We start from the raw sequence: 27,015 nt of genomic DNA on the forward strand, positions 1-27,015 counted from the left end.
CTGTGTCAATCACAGATAATAAATTAGCATCAGCAATGAAGCTTGCAACCAACATGGGTTGCAACAAACATGTCCTAAAAAACATGAAAATGGCCATCAACCGATGATATTCTGTATATTCAGCCCACCATCCCAAACTCACTACTTTGATAATTGTTGTGCAGCCCCTGGAATGCATTAATTATGTTTGTAATCAAGTTGTTTTTATAAAGTCAATACAAACAAATACCTCTTGAATGGTATCCTGAAGCAATGGTAGTATATCACATGTGCTGAAATAAAAATGGGAAATTGAGAGAAAAATGGTGTTTTTTATTTTTTGTAAGTCTATGGATCGTATGTGATAACAACATATATATGAAAATATTACAATATTTTGACATTTGAACTGATAGTTAATAGTTGGCCAAACTCTCCTAGTGACATGTAACATTACACTAATATTGAAATAAGTAATCTATGATAAACCATAAGTCTTGTTTTACACATTTATTTCAGTATGTGGCTTGAACTATTATTGCTTACTATAAACTAATCCCATTGACTGCCATCAGGTGCAGTCTTCTAACCAACTATTTGATTTGTTAAAAAAGGGAAACAATAGCATGTTAACATCGCATTACAGCTCTATTCTGTTTATACAAAGTAGAAATAACATTTTAGAATGTTTAGGAAGAGATTGATTTACACTTGTTTATAATTTACTGGTGATTATTGAAATCAATAGAAGGAAATTCACTGTAAGTAATGAGTTGAAGTATGTGACCACTCATGTTGACAAAATTGGATCCACACACCAAATAGATTCCACAATGAAATCTACAGTACTTGACCCTACCGTTGGGTTAAATAGAGGCAGATTGTACAAGACAATCAATGTTGATTGTAGGTCATAGAAAGGGTAGGACCTTCTAAAGTACATAATAAATCAGAATACAAATTGAAGAATTTAGAATGTGGAGGCAGTATTTAGTAAACTTCAGCCATAAATTTTGTTGGAATAGTTGGAAGTTTAAACAACTGTTTTTCAAAAGGCAGTTATATACTAGTTAATGTATAGATGTACATGCATAATTTTTAAGTAAGATCTACCATCAACTGTTTGGTGAACACTGAACACTTGGGTATCTGTTTTGTATGTTGATAATAATAATTGGCTTTTATATAGCACTTTATCAACTACTGCTTCTCAAAGTGCTTCACAATTATTATCACAATGTCACTGGATTCATAGCTTAGTTGGTTGTCATCCTGAACATTATTGGCCAGTAAGATCATTGATGATGATAACCAAGTGTTCTCCCTAGCTATCTCCAATGTATTCCACATAGCTACAAGAATTGATTAGCCCTATAAATGTTTACTACTACCCAAGATAAAAATGACATTGACATGACCTACCTGTGTTGCAAGGTGACCTTGAGAACTAATGGTGCTTTAGGATTCCATTCATAATGTCTTAGTCTAGCTGATACAGAATCAGTCAAGTAGTCTACATTCATCAGTAACAGCTTACTCACTGAACTGAATGAAAAATGTATATATTAGGAACCTTTATTACTAACTCAGAGCAATGTCTTACCCACAGGAATCTTGCAAGGATCCAGGCTATCTCTACAAGAATAACAGTGGTGCAATGTGTGATGAGTCAGAGCAGGAATCCAGCTAAGATGCCATTATATGTGGCTTTCCCTGCACTCATAATTTGTCTAAATATTGATATAGTGATGAATAGACCCTTGCTGCTCTGACTCTTGGTACTTCCCACTTATTAATCCAATGTCTTCTTCAAAGAAGGCCATCATTTAAGACGATATTTGTAGACATAGAGGGAGCATTGTAATATCGAAATTGCACGTCAAATGAGGATCACCTGCGCCCAAACCGTATAATATAGTGAGTATTGGCGACCACCATTCATGGAAGACAAAGATAATTACAACATGCCCAGAAAAATGAATAAGTACTCCAACATGCCGATTGAACTTCAATAATTTCATTTCATAGCTTATCACATTGAATGTCAATAAACTGAGAAATCAAAAACCAAATAAAAAAAACTATATTTTTAAGCTCTCTATAAAACGTTCCAATGTATATTTGTTTGCACCTATGAGTGGAAGCTTTCAGGTGGGTCACACCAATAGGTACCTATGACTTGTTGACAGGACTATTCTTAGGAAAAAGAATCTCAAGTTCTCGGATGAATAATTCAGCTCTAGGTCAAATTTGTCCATCTTTGAATTCATACATGAAGGAAGGGTCTATAAGAATTAGAAATATTACTTTGAATTCATACAATCAATATGAAGGAAGGATCCAATACTTACACAAATAGAAAGGACAAAATTCAAAGGGGTGGTTTTGAAAACCAACGGTTGAGTCCATGGTTTACGCAGATTTCCTGTACAAATAAGGCTTAACTTAGCGCGTATCGGGCACGTGTATACAAAAAGCAAAATGCTGATGCACGCTTTTGTCACAATGCGCTAAATTGACGCCTGTTGCTGTGGTTATCCACGCTATTTTATTCATGATTCCACTCTTCAAACAGTGGATTCATGAATAACCATGGTAACAGGCATCAATTTAGCACACTGTGACAAAAGCGTGCATCAGCATTTGATATTTTTTAAACATGTGCCCGATAAGCGCTAAGTTAAGCGTAATTTATACAGGAAATCTGCATAAACCATGGATACAACCGTGGGTTTTCAAAACCACCCCTGTGAATTCTGGCCAAAATGTCAGGCATGTCTTCACTCCAAGACCAATGTGTGTGCATGTGAGCATTGAGAAAAAACTAAGGAAGTAGTTCAATCAGCAAATTTTACACTAGACCAACCTCCCTTCCGACTGTATGCTGATTATAGTATATACTCATTCTTTTTTTAATGGGAGTATTCAAATATTCAGCCAATAAAACCTTCAAAAATTGCTTTTAAGATTCATTACCTATTATAGTATACTGCCATATTGTTTACCTTCCCCTTTAAATTAATTGACTGAAAAGCAGGTGGTATTTGACTGAATGAATGGGAGTATACATCAGTGTATTACTTACCTATATTCACAGGCCTGTGAGATGATAGCTAGGGTTGTATTGGCATGGTAGCTAGAATCAAAAGAAGGTAATATCATTCATGGTTTACTACTTAATATTCTAATGCTAATAAAACTGATTGGAAAAGGGTATATGAATTATACTCAAATCAAATGATTGTTATTAACCCATTAAACATTGCAATAGTGTATATGTATTGTACTGAAATTAAATTGTGTTTTAAAGGGTTTATCAAGCAGATGACTGACAGTTTTAGATCCTCTCCAAGGGACCTGGTAAAAAATCTATTATTACTACCAATAGTCATAATTCTTAGATGATTGTTCACTACTTCAAACCCAAGTCATTCATTCATTTGCATACTAGTATCACATACAATATGTGCTCTCCATCCAGGTGATAAACCCAGTATGATGTGAAAGTCACATGTCACAGTATTGTATGCACCATAGTGTGGACTGGATGGAATACTCCCCAGGAGTGCAGGATTGAGCACATTGTGGAAAGATTAAATCCAATGACCTGAGCTCCATAACAAAAAGGTTTGCAAACAATTGGTAAATACCAATGACAATCAAGATCCTTGTTGCATGTGCACTCTGTTTAAAATACTGACCACAAACCAATCAGTGCAGTTCTGGTTGCAATTCATCGCAAAACTTTGTTACAGAGCCCTGGTAATTAATAATCAATCTGTAAGAGCTTAGATATATGCAAAGTAAGTATTTAGTGCTGTATGAATAGCCAGATAAATATCACCAAAATTACTAGTTCACAAGTATTAAAAACATATTTCAATGATAATGGAAATGAGTTGACTAACCAAACCAGACTCCTTTCATCTGCCATTCTTTCAAGTACTGGATAGAGGCAATGCATCAAAAATTGATTAAACTCAGCACCTAAAACCTGTACATAGTGAATGAATAAAGAAAGCTGTAAAACCCATTGGATCAAAGAGATGTAGCTATTACTGATGATACTACTACTACTTCTACAAAGAAGACTAACTGAATAATATAAACAAGTGGAATGCCTCTGGCCGTCTCACCTGCATCACGCGGTTCAATATAGCAGCAGTGCTGACTTTGAATACTACTCTAACTCGCACAAGATGTTCAGTGATACATGGTTACTCTTATGTCCACTTTTTATGAACTAGACCAATAAACTTACAGAGATATGATGGTTATTCAACAAAAAACCCCAACATGGCCAAAGTTCATTGACCTTACATGACCTTTGACCTTGATCATGTGACCTGAAACTCGCACAGGATGTTCAGTGATACTTGATTACTCTTATGTACAAGTTTCATGAATCAGATCCATAAACTTTCAAAGTTTTGATGGTAATTCAACTGATACACCCACTTCGGCCAAAGTTCATTGACCTTTGACCTTGGTCATGTGACCTGAAACGCGCACAGGATGTTCAGTGATATTTGATTACTCATATGTCCAAGTTTAATGAACTAGACTAATAAACTTTCAAAGTTATGATGGTAATTCAACAGATACCCCCGATTTGGCCAAAGTTCATTGACCCTAAATGACCTTTGACCTTAATCATGAGACCTGAAACTTGCACAAAATATTCAGTGATGCTTGATTACTATTATGTTCAAGTTTCATGAATCAGATCCATAAACTTTCAAAGTTATGATGGGAATTCAACAGATATCCCCAGTTCGGCCAAAGTTCATTGACCCTAAATGACCTTTGACCTTGGTCATGTGACGTGAAACTCATGCAGGATGTTCAGTGATACTTGATTAACCTTATGTCCAAGTTTCATGAACTAGGTCCATATATTTTCTAAGTTATGATGACATTTCAAAAACTTAACCTCAGGTTAAGATTTCAATGTTGATTCCTCCAACATGGTCTAAGTTCATTGACCCTAAATGACCTTTGACCTTGGTCATGTGACATGAAACTTTAATAGGATGTTCAGTAATACTTGATTAACCTTATGGCCAAGTTTCATGAACTAGGTCCATATACTTTCTAAGTTATGATGTCATTTCAAAAACTTAACCTCAGGTTAAGATTTGATGTTGACGCCGCCGCCGCCGTCGTCGGAAAAGCGGCGCCTATAGTCTCACTCTGCTTCGCAGGTGAGACAAAAATGCTCCTTCAACTTATAAGATGTCTAAGGTAACTACTATAATAATACTACTGCTCAAATCCATTCAACCATATACAGCTGTAAACGGTACTTTTCTGATTTAAAGCAGTAGAAATTTTTGCGTCTGCGTGTGCCACATATGAAAAGTACACATTCAAAACAATCTAGTCATTATTTATTGTATCCAATATTGCAAGAGTGGATATTATTTGTATGTATAACTTCTAACAAAGATACTACAAGGGGAAGATCGGACACTTGGCGAAATTTGAAACGCTCGATAAATGCTTGTGGGGTAAGACGCCCACTAGCGTTGAGTAAGTAAGCCTTCACACATCGGCACGCTGCTTTGTATAGTAAAACATATGGGGGAAATTAGAAAGCGGATTTTGGAGAGAGGTCAAGGGCGGCGTATGGGAATAATTCCATCTTTTACTACCCAGAAACCTCTGAAATATATTCATCTTTAATTCAAGAAAAAAAATTATAACATGTAAAATTCATCTCTCCTTCATTCCTTTACCATTTCTCTTGTATGTTTTGTACACAACCAGGGAGCCGTAATACAAAGGTTAGCGGTTAATCGCTAAATGAAATGACCAATCAAGATCTTTGTTGCATGCGCAGTTTGCTAAGTAGACTGACTATAAACAAATCAGAATTATTCTTTGTAATTAGCAATCAATTGCTAACCTTTGTGTTATGGGACCCTGATCACGATATGCAAAGGTAAAAAAAGGTTGTTACTTACTCAAGTAACTCACTTACACTGTAGGGCGCTCTTCCCAAGAGTTTCATTGCACGGTCTATGTACTCTCCGATCTTCCCCTTGTAGTATCTTTGCCTGTAGCTACTACTACTTTTACTACTACTCTAACTAACAACAACAGCAATAATAGTAATAATAATGATGATGATGATTAAGATGAACAACATTTTTATAGCGCCATTTATCTGTAAAACAACACTCAAAGGCACTGGCTTTGAATATGTCATATATTATTTACAAAGTTGCTGGAAAAGATAAGTTTAGTTTAAGTCTTTAGTTCAGATTTGAAGGTCTCAATGTTGTGACAATAACAACATTGCATTGGTAGATAATTCCAAAGACGAGGAGCAACTGATGCAAAAAGCTTTATCAAGGTAGGTTTTTAGACGGGTACTGTACTACTGAGCACTTGAAGAATAAGTCCAGTAGAATGAAGTCAAGCCTGCAGCTGACTTACACTCATTATAAAATGTTACATAACCTGGAGCCAAGTTTAATATGGAGAGCTTTATAAAGCAGCAAGATCTTATACTGCACTCTGTATTGTACTAGGTGCCAGTGAAGCTCACGAAGCGTTAGTGAGATGCGATCAAACTTTCTAATGCTCATAGGCCGGCGGGCCGCAGCATTCTGGACAGCCTGGAGCCATTTGATGGCTGATGATGGTTAACCAAAAAGGAGACAGGTGAAGAAGTCCGGTCTAGCGGGTATCAGAGCATGGATGATATTTAATAATGATAACAAAATAAAAGTGAGAGTTGAATGTTTACCTGAGCACAGACTGCGATACCATCCAAAAGAAGACATTTGAGAAGAGTATTATGATTCATCTGGGATACACTCAAGGAATCATTAGATGAATGGCTCAATATCAAATTAGTAGCAGGTTGCCATGACAATGATGATTGGCAAGTAGGAACATCCCAGCAAGAAGACGACAAGTACTCATCAAGTAACAAGCTGTCAAATATCAAGATAAACCAAATTCAAAGGATAATATTCAGAGATTATTATAAAATTGCAACTCTAACTGACCATAATATGAATAAGCATCTCCCAAGTTTTTCATTCATACAGTATACAAGTGTATCTGACATCATGTATGGCTCACTACATTCATTTGAAAAAATAACAGGTACAGATTCCATTTTGGTCAAATGATTAAAAGAAATAGAAACAGTCAGCAAACACGACCTTATCAACCTTGAATTCATTACAAGAGCCTACAAAAGTGACCATGTCCACCGGCAAAGAAATCACACAGCTGATCAAGCACCAGTCAAAGTTTCATCTTAGCCTCACTTGCAAAAACTGGGAAAATTTTGAATTCATACCTGTTGTCTTCAATATCAATTAATTGAGTATGCAGGGTATTAGAATGAGTGTCATTCAGCAACTAATAGCATAAAACTTACAACATGAGTTTCACCATCAAATCATTTCCTTCCATTGTGTTTTGTATAAAAATATTCCCCTCAGTTAATTTGCGTTGTAAATCATGTTGTACTTTAGTACTAGTATATGTTTTTAATTTTCAAGATTATTTGAATTGGCTGACATTGTAGGCAAGTTGTATATTTCTAATTAATCTACATGTTTTCACTTTTGTAGTCTTGGTAGTTATTTCCATAAATTACTTGTATATTCTCATTTCTTTTCTTTTCTTTTTTTTACCACTCAGAAACTTTTGTATAAAGTGCTTTATAAATTTTATATATAATTATTATGTGAAGCTATGAGACCTCTATCAAATAAAACTTTTAATCTGTTATTGAAATGTAGTTACCTGACGATTGATTTCAATTCATCTTTGTTTGTTTCCTTCTCTTGCCAGATAGATAGTTGATGATTGGTAGAAATAAGTAGAGTTCCTTTCATGATCTCACTCATGATCATAGTTGATTCTTTCATATATGATGGATTCTCATGGAAATACATCAAGAAGTTATCAATCAGAAGAGACACATTCCCTGTTATACACACACAAAAAAGTAAGTTACCCCTTTAAAAAAAAACTAATTTCCATACTACTGGGAGTTTTTAATATATTTTTACACTAGTGTGTAGATAATTTTATAAGCTACCCTATGAGCGAATTTACAAGCATATTTTATTTCATGCTTCAGCGAGCACCGCAAGAAGGAAAGATTGTCACTTTTTAAAAGTCACAAGCCAAATATCATGACTTTCATTCCATTCTGTTGGAACGAATTCCATATCCTCATCATGATATATCGTCAGAAAACCTGTAAAATCTGTTGACAGAAGTAACAAACACCGTCCATCTTCATTTCACGTTTGTTAAATTTCTAATTTCCTCTCCATTGGACATTGTATACACTTTGGGTGCATATGTTTAAGAATAAGTAACCCCTTATTCAAAATGGTAGAACTTTTTTTTGGCAGTAATGTTGATAAACCTTTGGGCAGAATTCTGTGCAAAATGAAATCACTTTTGTTTATTTATACTTTAAGTGAGCACGGATCAAAGGGGGGAAAATGGCATTTTCAATGTCAGACTCATTTTGAGGGGTTATAAATATAAAGTGAATAATTGGGGCAAATTCAGTGTCAAATGTGACTTAATTGCTGCTATTTTTATCATCCATCATTTTTATCACCACACACTTCCAGACTTTTTACACTTTCATGTCACAAACATACACTAAGGAAAAATACTCTTTATATTGCAAAATGCATTATTTTCCTAACAATTTCTCAGGATCGGTTGAATTTTTGGACTAATCAGTGGTGGATCCAGAATTTGAAAATGGGGAGGGGGCCGAGAAATGGGAGGGGGGGGAGCCACTAACAGTTTCAAATTTTAACATATTTTTATTAAGTTATAGAGGATACTACCATTACCCCTATGATGATATGTCACAAAAAATTGTGCTCACTCAACCATGAAATGTGTTATCCAAATTTTGGGCGAAGTGGCTAGATGATGGATAGTAAAACAGCATTAGCATCATAAAATTCACCAAAAAACAACCTATGCTGACTTTGTAATTACACAATCTGCAAAATGACTCTTGTGACTTTTAAAAAAGTCATTTTTAATTAAATCTTTGATTACTCATGCATGACTCAACTGATCAATCTCATTTTATCCCAGGAGTTGCATAATGAGTATGGAAATCTACTTTAGAAATATTACATCTCAACATTATTCTGTTCAAAAGTTACAGCATTCTGATTTAGGGGGACTTACCTTTTTTGTTGTGTATAGTTACCTTATTGTTATTATTCATTCAATAACAATACAAATAAAAAGGAATTCAATACAACAGAAAATCAGTAAAAACAGAATATAGTTCATATTATCGCAACTCCCAGAGAGCTAAGTGTCCAGTGGTAGATTTTTCATAAAAAGACCCACACCCAATCCTAGTCAATGAAATGAACACTCCATCTTTCTTTTTATTCTTCTTTTATTACACCTTGAGCACTGTAAAGAGTGGAATCAGTGCATTATAAAATCATTACTATTATCATTATTAGATAGATTGCTTGTGATTTAATTGGACTGGTGGCAGAGCAATTGAACAGAGTAACTCACCATAGCGGCCTAAAAGTTGGCAGAGATCAAATATACCTTCATAGATCTCATTGTCAGAGAAATGTGTGAAATTTCTTAAATGACTGCTCCTCACCTCACTAAGTTCTAAAATGAATGAAAAAGAAAAATTTGTAACACAACTTGAACTCTAACATTGCAATCTCTTCTTCTAATGTAAGACCTGGAATATTATAAAAACCATTTATGAGCAATCAATGCATTTTTAACACTTGATTTGGATACTTGATTTTTTTTTCCTCTATAGTATGCATATCTCTACACAAACTCGACAGAAGTATATCTAAAATATAGTACTTGTAGTAAAAGAGGATTGAAAACCTGACCTTTTTAATAAGCAAGTGGAATGCCTCTGGCAGTCTCACCTGCATTATGCAATGCAATATAGCAGCAGTGCTGACTTTGATAAAACAATAATTGAATAATTATTCACAAAAAACATTCATACTGTACTATGTTTATTGACCCTAAGTGACCTATGAGCTTGGTCATGCGACCTGAAACTCATGAAAGGTGTTCAATGATACTTGATTGCTCTTATATCCAAGTTTCATTAACTAGATCCATAAAGTTTCAAAGTTATGATGGCAATTCAACAAATATCCCCAACATGGCCAAAGTTTGACCTTTGACCTTGGTCAGTTGACCCGATACTCGCGTAGCATGTTCAGCGATTACACTATTATCCTTATGTCCTAGTTTCATGAACTAGATTCATAAACTTTGAAAGTTATGACAACAATTCAAAATAATAACTAAGATTTTGATGCTGATTCCCCCAACATGGTCAGAGTTCATTGACCTTGGTCATGTGACCTGAAACTCAGGCAGGATGTTCAGGAATACTTGATTACCCTTATGTCCAAGTTTCATGAACTGGGTTCTCCATATACTTTGTAAGTTATGATGACATTTCAAAAACTTAACCCTGGTTAAGATGTTGATGATGCCGCCGCCCTTATAAAAGCAGCGCCTAATAGTCTCACTCTGCTATGCAGTCAAGACAAAAACCATATGGGATAAATATCAAAAGGTAAAGATATCTAGATTGTACAGTGTCCAGTATCATGAACCATAATGATTGATTGAGCTGATTTGTACAATTGATTACACATAATGTAATGATTAATTGATGAAGTTTGTTTTATGACCCTGCTTTAATAGTTCTATAACATTTGTACCAGCAACAATTGCTCTGCTATGAATTCCACACACTATAAGTAACATCAATCCTGGGTGTAATACTATACCCCATCCTAAACCTAACCCTAAATCTTAGATGAAATAAAGCCGCAGGTTCAAATGCCATGTCACAGCTTTAACAACAAAGCTGACTGGTGAATGTTTGCCAGAGTTAAACAATTATCCTTGAACGTAATCTTTCCAAGGTGTAAAATACTTACTTCCAAGGCCTTACCATAACCTAACAAAAAGTGTAATTATAAAATATAGTCTATTGAGTGCTTATTTTGCAATATATAACACCATGGAAATTTAAGGAAATATTCAAAGGTTGTAACTTAACTCTCAACAGTTTTCTTTGACCCAGATTCAGAATACATTGACAATTATTTACAATAGAAATTATGAAAGTGAAGGGTGATGAGTACCTGTTGTGGTTTCTAAGATTCCTGTATCTCTAATATTGAGTTGTAAAGCTTGTAACAAAGCAAGGGATAATCTTTTAAGATGATGAGCTGAGTTGAGAAGCAAGTCCAAACGATCACCTAAACAAAATCAAGATATCATGAAGAATGTCGCAAAATCATCTTAGAATAGTGACTTCAATCATAATTCATTCATAGCCTACATCCCTTGCAGGGATGTAAGAGCATCTAGTAATCGACTCTTAAGCCAAACACACACTATCGACACAATCACACTAAGATCAACTTGCAAAAAACTTGCAATGTGCGCCAACCTGCAACTCAATTTGTTGCAGAAGAATTGCAGACCAAATCTCAGACAATATACATGTACATGCAAAAGAAGAGGCACCATGGACATACAGTGCATTGCAGAGCTATTGCAACGGTGTGTGCTGGCCTGCGGTGTGATTGCACTGAGATGGGATTGGAAACTTGTTGTAATCTGATCTTGGTGCAATTGCATCGCATTGTGTGCGCTGGTCTTTACATACATGCATTTTATCTTTCAGTGATCCACTTTTACATATGATACCTCCAGTGATCCACTCTTACATATAATACCCTCCAGTGATCCACTCTTACATATAATATCCTCCAGTGATCCACTCTTACATATGATACCCTCCAGTGATCCACTCTTACATACAATACCCTCCAGTGATCCACTCTTACATATGATACCCTCCAGTGATCCACTCTTACATACAATACCCTCCAGTGATCTACTCTTACATATAATACCCTCCAGTGATCCACTCTTACATATAATACCCTCCAGTGATCCACTCTTACATATAATACCCTCCAGTGATCCACTCTTACATATGATACCCTCCAGTGATCTACTCTTACATATAATATCCTCCAGTGATCCACTCTTACATATGATACCCTCCAGTGATCCACTCTTACATACAATACCCTCCAGTGATCCACTCTTACATACAATATCCTCCAGTGATCCACTCTTACATATAATACCCTCCAGTGAGCCACTCTTACATATAATACCCTCCAGTGATCCACTCTTACATACAATACCCTCCAGTGATCCACTCTTACATATAATACCCTCCAGTGATCCACTCTTACATACAATATCCTCCAGTGATCCACTCTTATATACAATATCCTCCAGTGATCCACTCTTACATATAATATCCTCGAGAGATCCACTCTTACATATAATACCCTCCAGTGATCCACTCTTACATATAATATCCTCCAGTGATCCACTCTTACATATGATACCCTCCAGTGATCCACTCTTACATACAATACCCTCCAGTGAGCCACTCTTACATACAATATCCTCCAGTGATCCACTCTTACATACAATACCCTCCAGTGATTCACTCTTACCCTCCACTCTTAAATATAATACTTAAATATTATACTTACCAAGGAGCTTCACATATCCAATCATGGCTTTTACTTTCGATAATTTCTCGTCATCATCTGTCAGTCAATTATTAGGATAAAATATAAAAAAACTTGTATTATACTATTTTTCAAGAAATGACTTATTATTATTATAATAAAGTAAGGGTTCACAAAATAAAAAGTGATGACAATTGACTTCTTGAGTCTTCAGTCCATTGTCAATAGCGATTGGTATCGGTCAAATCATCAGTGCATGTCACACTAACTAGTGGTCTACTAATAATATGATACACACCTCATAACAGTTCATGCATTAGGGTGCAACATGTCCCTCCCCCATCCCTCAGTCAACCACCAGTTCATGAGTCTCCACTTAACTTCAGAAAGACATTGGACCACAACTGTGCAACTCTAGACCAAGGTTATGTAAATAATACAAGTATATTTACGATTTGTATCCTCAGGCAAGAAAAGCACTATATAAATCCAGTTACTATTACTGTTAAAGTGTTTGGTTATAGTATCTTAAGTGTTTGGTTAAAGTATCATAAGTGTTTGGTTATAGGATCTTAAGTGTTTGGTTATAGAATCTTAAGTGTTTGGTTATAGTATCTTAAGTGTTTGGTTATAGGATCTTAAGTATTTGGTTATAGAATCTTAAGTGTTTGGTTATAGTATCTTAAGTGTTTGGTTACAGTATCTTAAGTGTTTGGTTATAGTATCTTAAGTGTTTGGTTATAGTATCTTAAGTGTTTAGTTATAGTATCTTAAGTGATTGGTTATAGTATCTTATGTGTTTGGTTATACATGTAGTATCGTAAGTGACAGTGTTTGGTTATAGTATGATCTTACCGGTTATTCTGATAATCCTTGGGAGTTGAGTGATGAGAAGATGAAGGTTGTCCTCAAGTAATTCACAAAGCATTTTGCTCTCACCACTCCATGATTCCTTAGCTAATGACCTGAGTATGACCTGACTAGGAATAGATACCTCATCATATGGGTCTTGGGCTAACATGACTAATACCTCTAACAGCTTACCCAAACTGCATGACATAGACCTACAGCAAAACAAAGATAAATTGAAATAGTTTCAGTGAACACAAGATCAATGAGAAGGTCTGTAAAACCAAGATAAATTGCCACTCTATCAACACTGATCTACAGTTATGTACACTAAACTTTCTCATTATTGCTTAGAAAAAAGAAATGACATCTACATGGAATGTCATACTGATTTCACTATTAAATTTCTCAGTTTATTTCACATTTCTTTGGCACTTAATTTGTTAACTTTTTATAGATGCAGACACTTGGGGTGATCACTTTGTTGGATTCTGTACAAATTTGTTTTTACAAACTGGTAATTCTCTTTAACAAATAGTAATTATACTCATAATAATATAATGAAGATAATTATGATTACATTAATGAAAAATTAGTTTAAAAAAAAACCACCACCACAAATAATCAAACACATGTACACAAAGTTTTAAAACATAGCATCTGCGATCATTATATAAGGAAACTCAAAGCTACATGTAGCTTCTACTTCACACTCACTAGGAAAAATTTCTAGCACTCAATGTCTGGAACAAAAGACAAAATAGTGATTGTGAAATTCTCATAACCCTCATTTTTAAAAATTACTTGAAGTTGACCTGTTTACTGCATTATGTAATTTTTCATCTGTATGATTTTTTATGTTAATATTAAATTAAGTATCATTGTTAAATGTAAATTATCAACTGAATCACTATGATTAGTGTTGTAATCAGACATTGCATGGCAACCATTAATGGTAATTCAGTAGCTACCTTTTCTGTAATACATTCTTCACTATCTCTATTGTGTTTGTGCACATGCCCAGCATGATCAGTTCTGAATGTTAGAGATTCCAATCCTAGGCTGTGCCTGCTTGATTGATATCCAGATATTCAGGGAGTCTGCAATTAAACTTCTCTCCAACTGGACCTATTTAGTTTCTCTGCCTTTACTTTCAGTTACTGTACATATATATTTGTTCAAGAACCCACGATACAATTAGAACTGCCAACCTTTGAAACACAAATTAGTACCGGTAATCAGTACCTCCAGGATGAGTATTTTTATTCCACCAGCCCTCTTCTCGACTAGTTCAAAATATAAATTTTCATAACCCAGTGCTACATGAAGTAAAAATGCAATTGCGCATACAGGCAAATTGCCCATTGACTGAATTCAACGGACAGCTCCGAACAGCAATTCAGAGACCACTACTGTATAAGCTGTAATTTTCGTGGATTTCGCGAATTTTACAACACGCAAAAATATTGACACATTTCCTAGTCAGTGCCAATGCCCCCAATAGCAAAGCTTTGCTAATGAAAACATCCTGCATAATGAGAAATTGGAGATATACACCTCTATATGTACAAAAAATAAGGCTTAGAAAGTACAGTTAGTGATTCAAAAAGTTAGCTAGAATTTCACTTTTTTAATTTCTCAAACAAAATCAGGGCCTAAACTATTTTCTAACATTATTTTATCAATATTTATACACTCACTGTAATATTAAAATGTATTTTCCATGAAACAATTTGATTTTATTGTCATCTGGTTGACTCTACACACGTATTGGTAGCTAATTGCATATCATTAATATTCATAAGTCACATGACCAGAATTTTGGAGGTGAACATTCTGTTCACAAAATTCCACAATTTTGCACTTTTTACCAACTTTTTGAAAAATGAATCGAACAAAACACAAATTCCAAAGATTGCTTAACCCTATAGATCCTGTGGCATGATGAATTTTTAGATCTAAAGGTTAAAAAAGTGAAATTTAAGCCACATTTTTCCACAATTTGTAACTGTTTTTACAGGGACAAATTTATGTACAAAAGACATATCAGCATGGTGATGTTGAGGAGTGTAGATTTGCACATTAATTGCACAAGTTTTGCTTCTTTGAAATGCTGTGGAAATGTTTCGTACATCTTCCGCGAATTTAACAACCCGCGAAAATGTCGGGACCCCGCGATTCGCGAAAAATTCTGTACGCGAAAATAACAGCTTTTACAGTAATTGATTCATCACGCAGATCGTGTCTTTAATACATTATCACAAAAATAAGAGAATGTGCGAAAGGTGTATTGCTAGCAATAACAATATCTGGCCACCTTTAATGATAATAATAATAATAATATGCAACATTTGTATTGTGCTTAATACAAATAAAGCGCTGCATACTACTACCCCTGCTTTAGCACGACTATCCTGATCTGGTGCTCGAGCATTCAAGGAACTTCTTCTTACCAGGTATCAATTAACCACACCTGGGTGGAGAGTGGCAAATGTAGATAAATGCATTGCCAAAGGAAGCAAGTGCTGCGGTGGGATTTGAACCCCAGACCTTGTGGTTCAAAGTCCAGAGACTTATCCACTGAGCCACAACACCTCTTGATAACACATGAATGGTCGAGGCATATGATCGGATCGGTCAAGTATAGATAACAAGTGGAACGCATCTGGCAGTCTCACCTGATAATTTCCTTTACCAAAATATACCTTTGTTGTAATCTTTTGCAGCTCTGTATGATACAGTATTATTGCTCTTTGCATGAAATTCCTTTAACTCACCCAAAGAGATTACATTACAATTATTTGAATGATCTCATTTACTAACCTCTTTGATTGGATGATGATGGTTTCTGCAAACTTTACTAGAGCAAGCCTCACTCTCCAGCTTCTACTTGTTACCATGGTAACAATCTTTGAGATTAGAATGTCTAGTTTGGATGTAGTTTGACTGATCCAATCCTGTGTCTTAGTTACTAGTAGAGATTGATCATTTAATACATCCTCAGTTCTCTCGTCTTTGTCAAGAGGTAGGAATCTATCATCCATCACCATGGCAACATGTTTGGACCAGCATTCAATTGCATTCTGGGTGAAAAATAAAATGTTATTTGAGATGTACACAAAAAGCAAACAGATGAATAGATTATGATTAATGCACACAAATAAAATGACTAGTACAGAACAGTATAAGATACAATATGTGCTATATGTAACCAGACCTGCCAACCTCTTGGAATAAACACGTGTAGGGGAGACCGGGGTTAGTTGGAACATGGGGTAAGTTGAAACATTGTAATTTTCTTTAAAGCCTGTAAAATAAATTTATGCAATACTGCCCTCAAATTATTGCAATAATAATTCAACACTGTTGTATTATTGATAGCAATAAATTGAGGGTAGTATTGCATAAATTTATTTTACAGGGTTTAAAGAAAATTACAATATTTCAACTTACCCCATGTTCCAACTAACCCCGGTCTCCCCTATTCTGTGATAAAAAAAGTGTATTTTTCCCACAAAAAGTGTATTTCATAATAAAACGTGTTGGGCACTCGCTCATCGTGGCAGCAAGCTGCATTCAAGCTAAAATGTGCACTGCTCTTGCAGAAATAAATTTTCAACATGTGTATATCTCATCCTGGTTTTAACAAAATGAAAAAAAACAAGTTACCTGAAATTACATTGATGTAATAACCATATTTGTGTAAGTTTTATGAAATAGAGACATATAGAGATGATTTTTCTCAATAAATTACATTTTTGTAAAAAAAAAAAAAAAACGTACTAAATATGCCAAAATGTACTGGTTGGCAGGTCTGTCTAACCCCAATAATGCAAAAAAATCAGAACTATACTTTAACTTGTGTCATCACATGGCAATGTAAATGTAATTCATACAAAACTTTGAAGCAATGTAACATAGAAGATTTATGGGCTTCATGAGGATTTCTTAAGACTAATATGACCTGGATATAAAAACCTTACAACCCCTATGATTTTACAAAGGAAGGGGGGAGTTAAAATATGAAGTAGAGTCAACCTTATCAAATTCTTTCCCTTTTTCACCTTTATATACATTATGCAGAGCTAAAAACAACAACCAAAAAAAAAAACGTTTATTGGGATACCAAAGCTGCTAAAAATAAAGTATCCCATTCCTCCACATGTTGATGACATTTATCATTAAACCTCTGCTTATTGCAAGAATGTTTACACAAAATTAGCCTTGTTCTAAATCTCATACTTCCTTTCCATAAATAAGGATGAGGAAAACTTGTTAAAAATATCTATAAAATTAAATATGTGTAATATATTCAAGTTTTTTCCCATAAATTGGTGATAGTCTCTTCAAGCGGATGACGATATGACTGCTGACAAAAGTTTCAGCTTTAGTCAGCACCTTGTAATTTTCAAGAGTTTGAGAAAATTGACTTGCCCACCTTCCACATCTTCATGTAGTCCATTGTGATATATATGATTTAGTTATGAACAGCATGAAATAGGCTTGATTTACTTCTGTATTTTGTTGAAGTCATGCTAGGGAAGTGTACAAACAACTTTGAAATTAAATGTAAAATCCTTATTAGGCCTAGGACAAATGTCATTTTTACTAATTGATTATTTCCTGAAAGAACAATCGAATGATTTGATTTTTCGTTGGAATCACGTCTTCTACATGTAAGTCACAATAGTTGACCTACTTATGACCCCTAATGCAGAAATTCTCTGGTAAAGCCACATGTAACAAATTTAGACAGGGTTCAATTATTGAACATCTAGGGTAAAGACGGAGGGTAAAGAGTATTGTCTGTTTCTCAGTAATGAAAGTAGGCCTTTTGTTCCCATTCTCTTTGATTTATATGTCAAAAGAAACTTAATGAAATGAGATTAAAACTTTTAGTTCAGTGTTCCAATTAAAAATCTTTCCTAAATCAATGCTTGTTTTATGCATCCCTCCAAGTGTTTCACTCCTGCATATGAATATATCCGGGGCCTGTTGCATGACGAGATGAGCGATACGTAGGAACGTCCTAGGACCATTCTTTCGAGATAGGAAGATTGGCGACAAATCAGCGTAAACCGTTTCACGACGGCAATTTTGTCTTCCAAGTCCGCGACATCATGTAATATCGATAGTATCGGAAAAATATTTAGTCTTCATTGTCACCTGAAACATTTATTTCGGAATGACGACTTTTTATGAAATCATTTATTTCAATAAACTAAGATCAAATGATGTTTTATTTATTACTGATTGTAGAATTGATGTATGGAGCTTACTTTATGAGGTAAAAAGAGAAAAAACTTTAAAGATTCGCAAACATAACTGAATAAAATCGAAATTTTCATCATTTCCTTTATTTAGAACACGGTGTCCTTTTAGAGACACCTTTCATTGATATTTCAACGAAAGAGACCCTTGTCCTATCTAAAAATTAATTGAATTAAGTAATTTCTACATTTTATATGTTCAGTATTCTCTATTTTTTATAAAATACTTATATATAATGATATTTTTGCAAATTATGCGTTAATATGTTATTTGTGAGGTAAAATAGGGTTTCAATGGAGTAAACAAAATCAACAGTGTCTGATTGTATGAGACTAAAAAGGAAAATATGAGAGGCTGTGTGTGAAAAATCTAATCATTTATTTTATTTGTCAAATATTACGCAAGACATAAAAATGTGATTGTTTAGAGTATAAACATACAGTTGCATGATGAGCAACCGAAGACAGAAAAATATGAACATTGCTGACAACATGTCCAAGTGAATGCCTTGCAATGATAATTAAATTATAGAAAAGGTTGTGCAATCCTCGATGGAAAAATACTATTAACAGAAATAATGCTAAAAATTCCAACGATCATAAACATTGGTCATATTTAAAGTTGATCACTTAATTTATGGAAGTTTATACAAAATAAGGTTTAAGAATATGCAAAATATATAATGGTCAACATTTCAAAGTGAAGGAGTAGAGACTACCGTGATTCTTTTAACATGACATCACATAGGAGCAAAAAGGGCCTACCCGACGATTTAAAATGCGCCTCTTCGTATGGACTTTCCATAATCTTTTCATTGATGAACTTATCTTCATGATGATTGTGATGGATTTGTAACCTATAGGCCTAATCTGTATCTTAAATTTAATTAGCTATTTTGTTACTGCAGATTTTTGTTTGTTTCACTGTTTCACATCTCAATTAAGTGATCCCAAATCCAAGAATTAATTTTCATTGATAAAATTAATCTCATAAACAAATAATAATAATGAAAATTAAATAAAAATATAAATAAATGATTTAGCATGTTTAACATCCTAGTTTTGTATGGTTTTTTTTTTGCTGAACGTTATAAACACGTTTTTTTCCTTACATAATTTCTTTTAAAGAAATTTATTTTCATGTTTAATTTATAATGTGAAAGCATGAGGGGTCAGAGAGATAGTGCCGTCCATTTCGATAGTTCAAGTTTATTTTTTTAATGGAAAATGGGTCGGTATAGGACGGAAAGAGAATGAAAGAAAACATATTTTAAAAAAAAAATATACGGGGCCTTACATTACCCCCGGAGAGGTTAAAATGACATCCGTTTTTGGTCGTCTTGTTGACCTGAAACTGATGACCACTAGCCCCCATATAAAAAATAACTTGGCGCCATCCCAAATAAATGCATCATCAACCCCTAAAAATATAAAGGTGATATGTCAGAGTGGCTTGCCGTAACCGCATTTTCTCTCAATGACGACGGTGGCGGGCGGTGTGCAAAGAAGATTATGCCTACGTAGGACATGTCTGGAGGTGTCTTTCCAAGGACCATTCTTCGTATCGCCCAAATCGGCTTTGTGAAACAGTTGAGCGATATCTCGTTCTTACGTAGAATGGTTCTACGAAAGACCATTTCATGCAACAGGCCCCAGTTTTACAAAGACAGGTAATGTTCATTCAAGTGTCTATCACACACCTGCCAACATTCTACAACAAAAAAATCTTCTTAGAAGGAAAAAAAAGTATTTTTGACAAAAAAAGAATATCTAAAAATAGCCAGCCTTTCATAGTGAGATCGGTAAAAAACATGTGAAATAACTCTACTTGAAAATTCACCATTTTGAACATGTACTTGTTGGCAAGAATATACTTGTTCTATTCATGCAAAATGTTACTAGCCAGACAGTGATTTTTACCAGTCTGGAACCGTCGGACCAGCGCTATTGTTGCGCGTTGTGTATAATACATACTCTATGATCAGATTTTTTTTTAAGTAAAATTCATACAAAAAAGTATTGGCGTATTCATAGCAATAAAGAGGAACAAACAGTTGGCATGTCTACTATCATATCCATAACCTTACTTCCATTTAATAGAAGAGACCGTAGTTCAAGAAAATGAATAACAAAAAATTATCCCCATGTTGCAACCATTTCAATTGTCAGGACTTTTCCAAAGTGTAAATTTTTTATTGAAAAATACTGTAGTTGAAAATGCATCTATTTATTCATTTATTCATTAACATATTGCTAACATGACAATAAAAAAATGAAAGAAGTACAATTAAATACACAATTATACATCAATTAAATACTTACAGACAAGTGGGAAATACATAACAATATAAAATGTACATTAATATCAGGATGAAAAGGAAAATGGTCTGTATGAATTGAGAAGACATGGGAAGACGTGCAAAGAAAAAGAAATATAACAGATAAAGAAGTGGGAATATGAAGAAGTTACAGAAAAATATTCTAATACTCACCACTGTTACACTCTGGAATGATATAAAGAAATATACAATGTAGTTGTTTACAATATCATCAACAATTAATTTAAAAAGAATCATATACATATTCTGATTTTCAAAATCTTTACTATGTCATCCTCAGAAAAATGAAGGAAGTCATCTGTTATACAATTGATATTTTCTTATTAAGTACACCACACAATAGTTCTAATGCATACAAAATACATGTAGCAACTGAATTTTGTCTAACCTTTTGCTACTCATTTATTTTGATAAGTAGGCATACATGAGCAATTGAGAGAATAAATGTTTTGTTAACAATGGTTTAGTGGCATACATGCCTTTCTCATTCATTCACTTTTCATTCAGACCTTGGACTGGCTTTTACTTTTGGTTTCAGCAATTTTAGTCATACTGATGTTATAATGAGTGTCAGCCTTCTCTCATAAAACAGTGAGTAAAACAATACATTTATCTTTTAGCTTTATTTCTCCTGGCAATTCTCAAAACCTCTTATACAATGTCACTTCTCCAGTTCTCCTTTAAAGCTTAAAGGGAAGTTCACCCTGACAAAAACTTTATTGTAAAAATAGCAGAAAAAATAATAAAAAATATTGCCGAAGGTTTGAGAAAAATTCATCAAATAATTAAAAAGTTATTAGAATTTCAATTATTGGATTTGTGACGTCATATGCGAGCAGCATTCCTACATAGCGAATGGTAAAAAATCAATAAAATGTCATTTTCTCAGAAAATTGAAAATGGTTTTCACTGTACCTTTAGTATATCAATAGACAAATTATTTCACACCCGATCATGAATAGAAAACAAAATTAAGTCATCAGGAACCATGCAAAATTTGAAATTCATGCATTTTATATTACATAACACATGGGGCACCTGCTCGTTTATGACGTCACAAATCCAAAACTTTGAACTCTAATAACTTTCTTACTCTTTAACAGATTTTCCTCAAACCTTCACAAATATTTTTTACTATTTTTTCTGCTATTTTTGCAACAAAGTTTTCTTCAGGGTGAACTTCCCCTTTAAAGGAAATCCAAACTTGGTCACAAAATGTTTTTTTGAAGAGAATACAAGTAAAAGTGAATGGCTATAGTTTGAAAGAAATCAGACAAGCAATTAGAAAGTTAGGGCTGTTGAAAAATTGAGATTCCTAAGACTATGTAAATTTCAAACTAACAACTAGGAAAGTAAATTATGACAATGTGGTAGGGGCAACTCTCCCACGGGTTATTTACTTAGGCCTAATTATCAGGGGCTTTTGGTTTTTCTCCTAAGTATCCATTGCCCTGAGCCAGTAATCAAATATAATACAGATATTGTTTTAGGTCATCATGAAAAAAAAAATATAATATGATGTAGAATGAAAAATTACTTTTCATCCATTGCATGTATTGAGTAAATGGAAGAGTAGTCCTTGCCTTTACAACATTATGACATCACCAATACAGCCAATATGAAATCTCCATAGAGAAAGTGCTTATCAATTTTTAAACTTGTAAGAATTCATAATTCTATTGTTGTTTGTCTGACATTGTTTAAACTTTTACCTATCTACTTTCTGAATTTTCTTTTTCCTCTAAAAATAACTTTTCATTAGGGTTGGATTTCCTGTTAACCATGACTCTAAAAAATTCAACACTCTAGATTAAAATATTGCTCAAGCTTGCAAAACCTAGCTTAACCTCCCCCCCCCCATCATCCCTTTATGCATACAATTAATTCTTAAAAGGGATGTTCATCCTGAATAGGTTTTAACAAAAGCAGAAAAAATAGAGAAAAATATTAAGGTTTGATGAAAATCTACCAAAAAATAATATCAATAATTTTCAGGTGTATAATCTGTGACATCATATGCAAGCAGCTTGCCCTATGTATCATGCAATATTAAGTCCAAATCTTTAACTGAATATAATGAATGCAGGGGATATGAAATGATGTGTCTGATCCCCCAACTGCATTTCACATACCTGAACTTGATTTGGATTGTCTAATATCACTCTGCTAACGGCTACTGAGAGACCAGGTAAGAAGGATGCAAAGGATTTACTAGCTTCTCTGTATACCAATGATTTATCATCATCTTCAAAAATAAGAATAGTATTAGGAATTAGACACTCAAGTCTATTGGATATCAAATCAGGGTGATGTTTCAGAAAGATGATTTCATGATCATACATGACTGATGACCAAGGACAGTTTCATAAAGCTGTTCATTCATTTACAAATGATTTCACAATCATACATGACTGATGACCAAGGACAGTTTCATAAAGCTTGTAGGTTAGGTATGACTGATGTTACGCACAGCTGTTGACCGTTTCTTGTGGTATTATGATTTTACAGTTACCACTGTTAAGGCTTGGTCCCTCTGCACTTACGGATGCAGAGAGGATGTAAAGAGCAAAACAATTATTTTTAAAATCGGGCAAGCAGGTTTTATCGGCAAGCAATTTTTTAATCACTTTTTTCATCATTTTTTTCCCACATTTTTTTCATGAAAAAAAGTTTGTAAGGGCCTGAATTCATGTCACTTTTTGTCAATTTTTCCCTTATGCTCGCATTGCCTATTCGATGAAAGAATATTTTGTTTATTAGACTGATATGGACCTTATGATATCAAGCTTTTAAGTCACAGCGGACATCAGACTTTCATCATTTTGTTTGATTTACAAATTCATTTTTTAAAAAGTGCTCTGTAAAATGTTTGTTTCATGGTCTGAATATCAACATTTTTAGCTCGCACTGCGTGTTCGCATTATTTGATTTGCCAAGTACCTTATTGTATAAGTTATAAAGTTTTAAAAGTATCTTTTTTCAGGTCTGATTGTCAAATCATATCAGCTAACGCTTCGCATTCGCATTTTGTTGATTGGTTCTAACAACTACTTGAAATACCGTTTATACAGTTTATCAAAAATTTCAGTTCGCAATTTGTGCTTGCATTAATTGTTTAAAATATGAACCATGCATCCTATTCATAATTACGATAGTGCTTATAATTTCCAGTTTTCATGCCTTAACATCAACAAATTTTGCGCTCTCATTAGGCTTATTAGACTAATAAATAAGATAATATTTTCAAGAATTATTCCTAATAACTAAACAGTCCCGTTTTTTAAGATGGAATATCGACAAGTTTCATCTCATGCTTTAAAGGAAAGGAATAAAAGATAGTCATCATTTTCATATGATGACACAATGTCCTGGAATGTCCCGGTCCTGGGTCAAAATAATGATAAACAAGAGTGTCACTAGGGCGAGCATCATATGCCTGCTTGTAACCAGGTGGTCACAAATAAAAAAATCTGAAAAAAGCTGAAGAGTGCTGAAAAAGTTTGAAATAGAAAGAGCTCCAACATTTTGTACAGAGGGAAGCCAAAATAAGCTGAAATTAAGCTGAAAAATTAAAAAAATCTGAACTCTCACACCCTGCCTGTAACGCAGAAAATGGAGTTATTGGTCAAGCAAGAAAAGTGAAAGGTGACGACTTGACCTTTTGATTTAAAAATCAATAGGCTTCCTGGGATCAATGCTAGAATTAAACACACCAAATTATTTGAGCCTAGCTTAAGTTAAAATGAAGTTATCACATCTACAAGGACTGCAAAAGGGTAAGATGAAAACATGTCAGGGACCTTGACCTTTGACTTTTTCACCTCAAAATCAATAGGCTTCCTGGGATCAATGCTAGAATTAAACACACCAAATTATTTGAGCCTAGCTTAAGTTAAAATGAAGTTATCACATCTACAAGGACTGCAAAAGGGTAAGATGAAAACATGTCAGGGACCTTGACCTTTGACTTTTTCACCTCAAAATCAATAGGCTTCCTGGGATCCATGCTAGTATTTTACACATCAAATTATTTGAGCCGAGGTTGAGTCAAACTGAAGTTATTGCGTTTACAAAGAAAAGTTTACGGACGGACAGATGGACGCCAAGCATGATACCTAAATATGTCCCATCTAGGACGGGTGTATAAAAAATATCAGCTCGTCCTTCTTGCTCTCATTTATTAAGTCAGATCCACATTCACTTCACGATTTTCTTACAGTGCTTGAAATAGTGCTAAATTTTACCCTTTTTCAGAATGCAATACCAAATACTTTCAGCTCTAGCTTTGTGCTTGCATTGTTGATTTTCATGAAAAAAAATGGATTCAGAATGCCCAGATTCTAGGTCTAAATCTAAAACATGCACACGCATGTTTGAGATTCGCAGCTTGTTCCTTATTCATTTAAAACGTGCTTAAATCATTCAGTTTCAGATCAGAATATCAAAAATTTTCTGCTTGGACTTCGCACAAGTACTGTAGGAAGATACCCCTGAATTACACATCCTATTCATGATTCACAAAATATAAATAGACATCCCGTTATTCGATATGAAATCTAATTTTTATTTCCGCTCGCACTTCGCACTTGCATCAATTGTTTTTAGTCATATATATATATATCCTGTTCATGATTACAAAAGTGTTTAAAATGGTATTTTTTTAGGTTGGAATGTCAAAAATTTCCCGCTTGCATTATTTGATTGTTAAAATATGTATCATCTTCATAGCTAACTGCAAACTGTCCTTGTAACAGGTCCCTTTCAGATCAGGCCAAAACATATATAATTTCTGCTCATCCCAGTAATTATCTAGTTACATACGCATCTTGTTCAGGATCACAAGCATTGCCCAGAATGTGCAATTTCGGGACAAATACACATACTTTCCAAAAATTTTAGCTCCCACTTGCACTATTTAGGGCTTTTGGGATTACATTACATATTTATGTTGTTTTATCAGAATAAAGCTATAAAGAGTCTGTAGGACACCCCTTCAAAGAAACAAACAAAACCAACTTTGAGAAGCGGGGAAAATATGGGTGAATTTTTTTTACCACCCCCAATTCGTAAATCCTGGATCCACCCATTCTTGTAACAGTATATTTAAGCCCCGGCTGCACATCATGTGAATTTTCAATCAATAAACAATTACAATGCTATACTACAAATATACACTACATAAGAGGTGTCACTGCCTCACTTTCAGATCTATGTGTTAACATAGTTGAAATAGTGTCATTTTTACCTGGCACGAAGTTAGTAAGACATTTTAAAGCAGCAGCTTGAAGTTCTTTCATTTTCTCAGCTTGGGATAGATGAAGAAGAAGAGACATGCAATGTCCTAACATTGGTAAAGACTCCGCTGACATTAGTTGTAACATAATCCTACATCACAAAAGGTTAGTTCAGAGAGAAAAAAAAAATACTAATGATACATTTAATTAACATATAAACTAATCTCCTATAAATCAGGGGAGCGTTTCATGAAAGGATTTGTCAGATGTATTATCCGACAAGTCACATTTTATCCGACAATTACCATAGTAACATTGCTTATCAGCCAATCAAAATCAAGGAAAGATGTCAGATCTGACAACATGTCGGACGAAAATGTTGATGAAACACTCCCCAGAATGTTTTGCAATCTGTTCAGTTTCTCAATTATAAATATACTACACTCTAAAACATGAAGACAACAGAATAATCAAGAAAGGAAGTTGACTATCAAAACTAGAAATATCACTGAAGGTGATTAATACCCTTGCCCTTTGGCATTACCATGGTAATGCAGTTTTGAACACATTTAGAAAATAAATTTTGCATGTCTTTACCCCAAGATGAATATTTGTGCCAACTCATGAGCACTGGCTAAAGACTGGGGAAGATTGATCAACAAGGAATTTTCCTGGACGTTTGGCTGTAAAATGTGGTTACCATGGCAATGCTATTTCTGACAAACACACAAAAAATGTGTCTTGCGCATCT

The 27,015-nt window shown here is 34.2% G+C and overlaps 1 protein-coding gene across 3 annotated transcripts in view; it reads right to left on the minus strand.

Annotated features, from left to right (window-relative positions):
* The window catches only part of LOC121427396 (TELO2-interacting protein 1 homolog), a 60,193-nt gene that overhangs the window by 13,003 nt on the left and 20,175 nt on the right, over nt 1–27,015 (minus strand). For all 3 annotated transcript variants that reach the window (XM_041623767.1, XM_041623766.1, XM_041623768.1), the window contains 14 exons: nt 26,276–26,415; nt 23,163–23,275; nt 21,184–21,195; nt 16,245–16,504; nt 13,428–13,636; nt 12,594–12,650; nt 11,154–11,270; nt 9,526–9,630; nt 7,750–7,933; nt 6,734–6,923; nt 3,888–3,973; nt 3,065–3,115; nt 1,402–1,524; nt 230–272 (listed from right to left, as the gene is read on the minus strand). In XM_041623767.1, the coding sequence (XP_041479701.1) occupies nt 230–272; nt 1,402–1,524; nt 3,065–3,115; nt 3,888–3,973; nt 6,734–6,923; nt 7,750–7,933; nt 9,526–9,630; nt 11,154–11,270; nt 12,594–12,650; nt 13,428–13,636; nt 16,245–16,504; nt 21,184–21,195; nt 23,163–23,275; nt 26,276–26,415 (1,690 nt within the window). The remainder of the gene's footprint in view (nt 1–229; nt 273–1,401; nt 1,525–3,064; nt 3,116–3,887; nt 3,974–6,733; nt 6,924–7,749; nt 7,934–9,525; nt 9,631–11,153; nt 11,271–12,593; nt 12,651–13,427; nt 13,637–16,244; nt 16,505–21,183; nt 21,196–23,162; nt 23,276–26,275; nt 26,416–27,015) is intronic.

Source organism: Lytechinus variegatus, chromosome 14 (assembly GCF_018143015.1).
Source record: "Lytechinus variegatus isolate NC3 chromosome 14, Lvar_3.0, whole genome shotgun sequence".
Lineage (NCBI taxonomy): Eukaryota > Metazoa > Echinodermata > Echinoidea > Temnopleuroida > Toxopneustidae > Lytechinus > Lytechinus variegatus.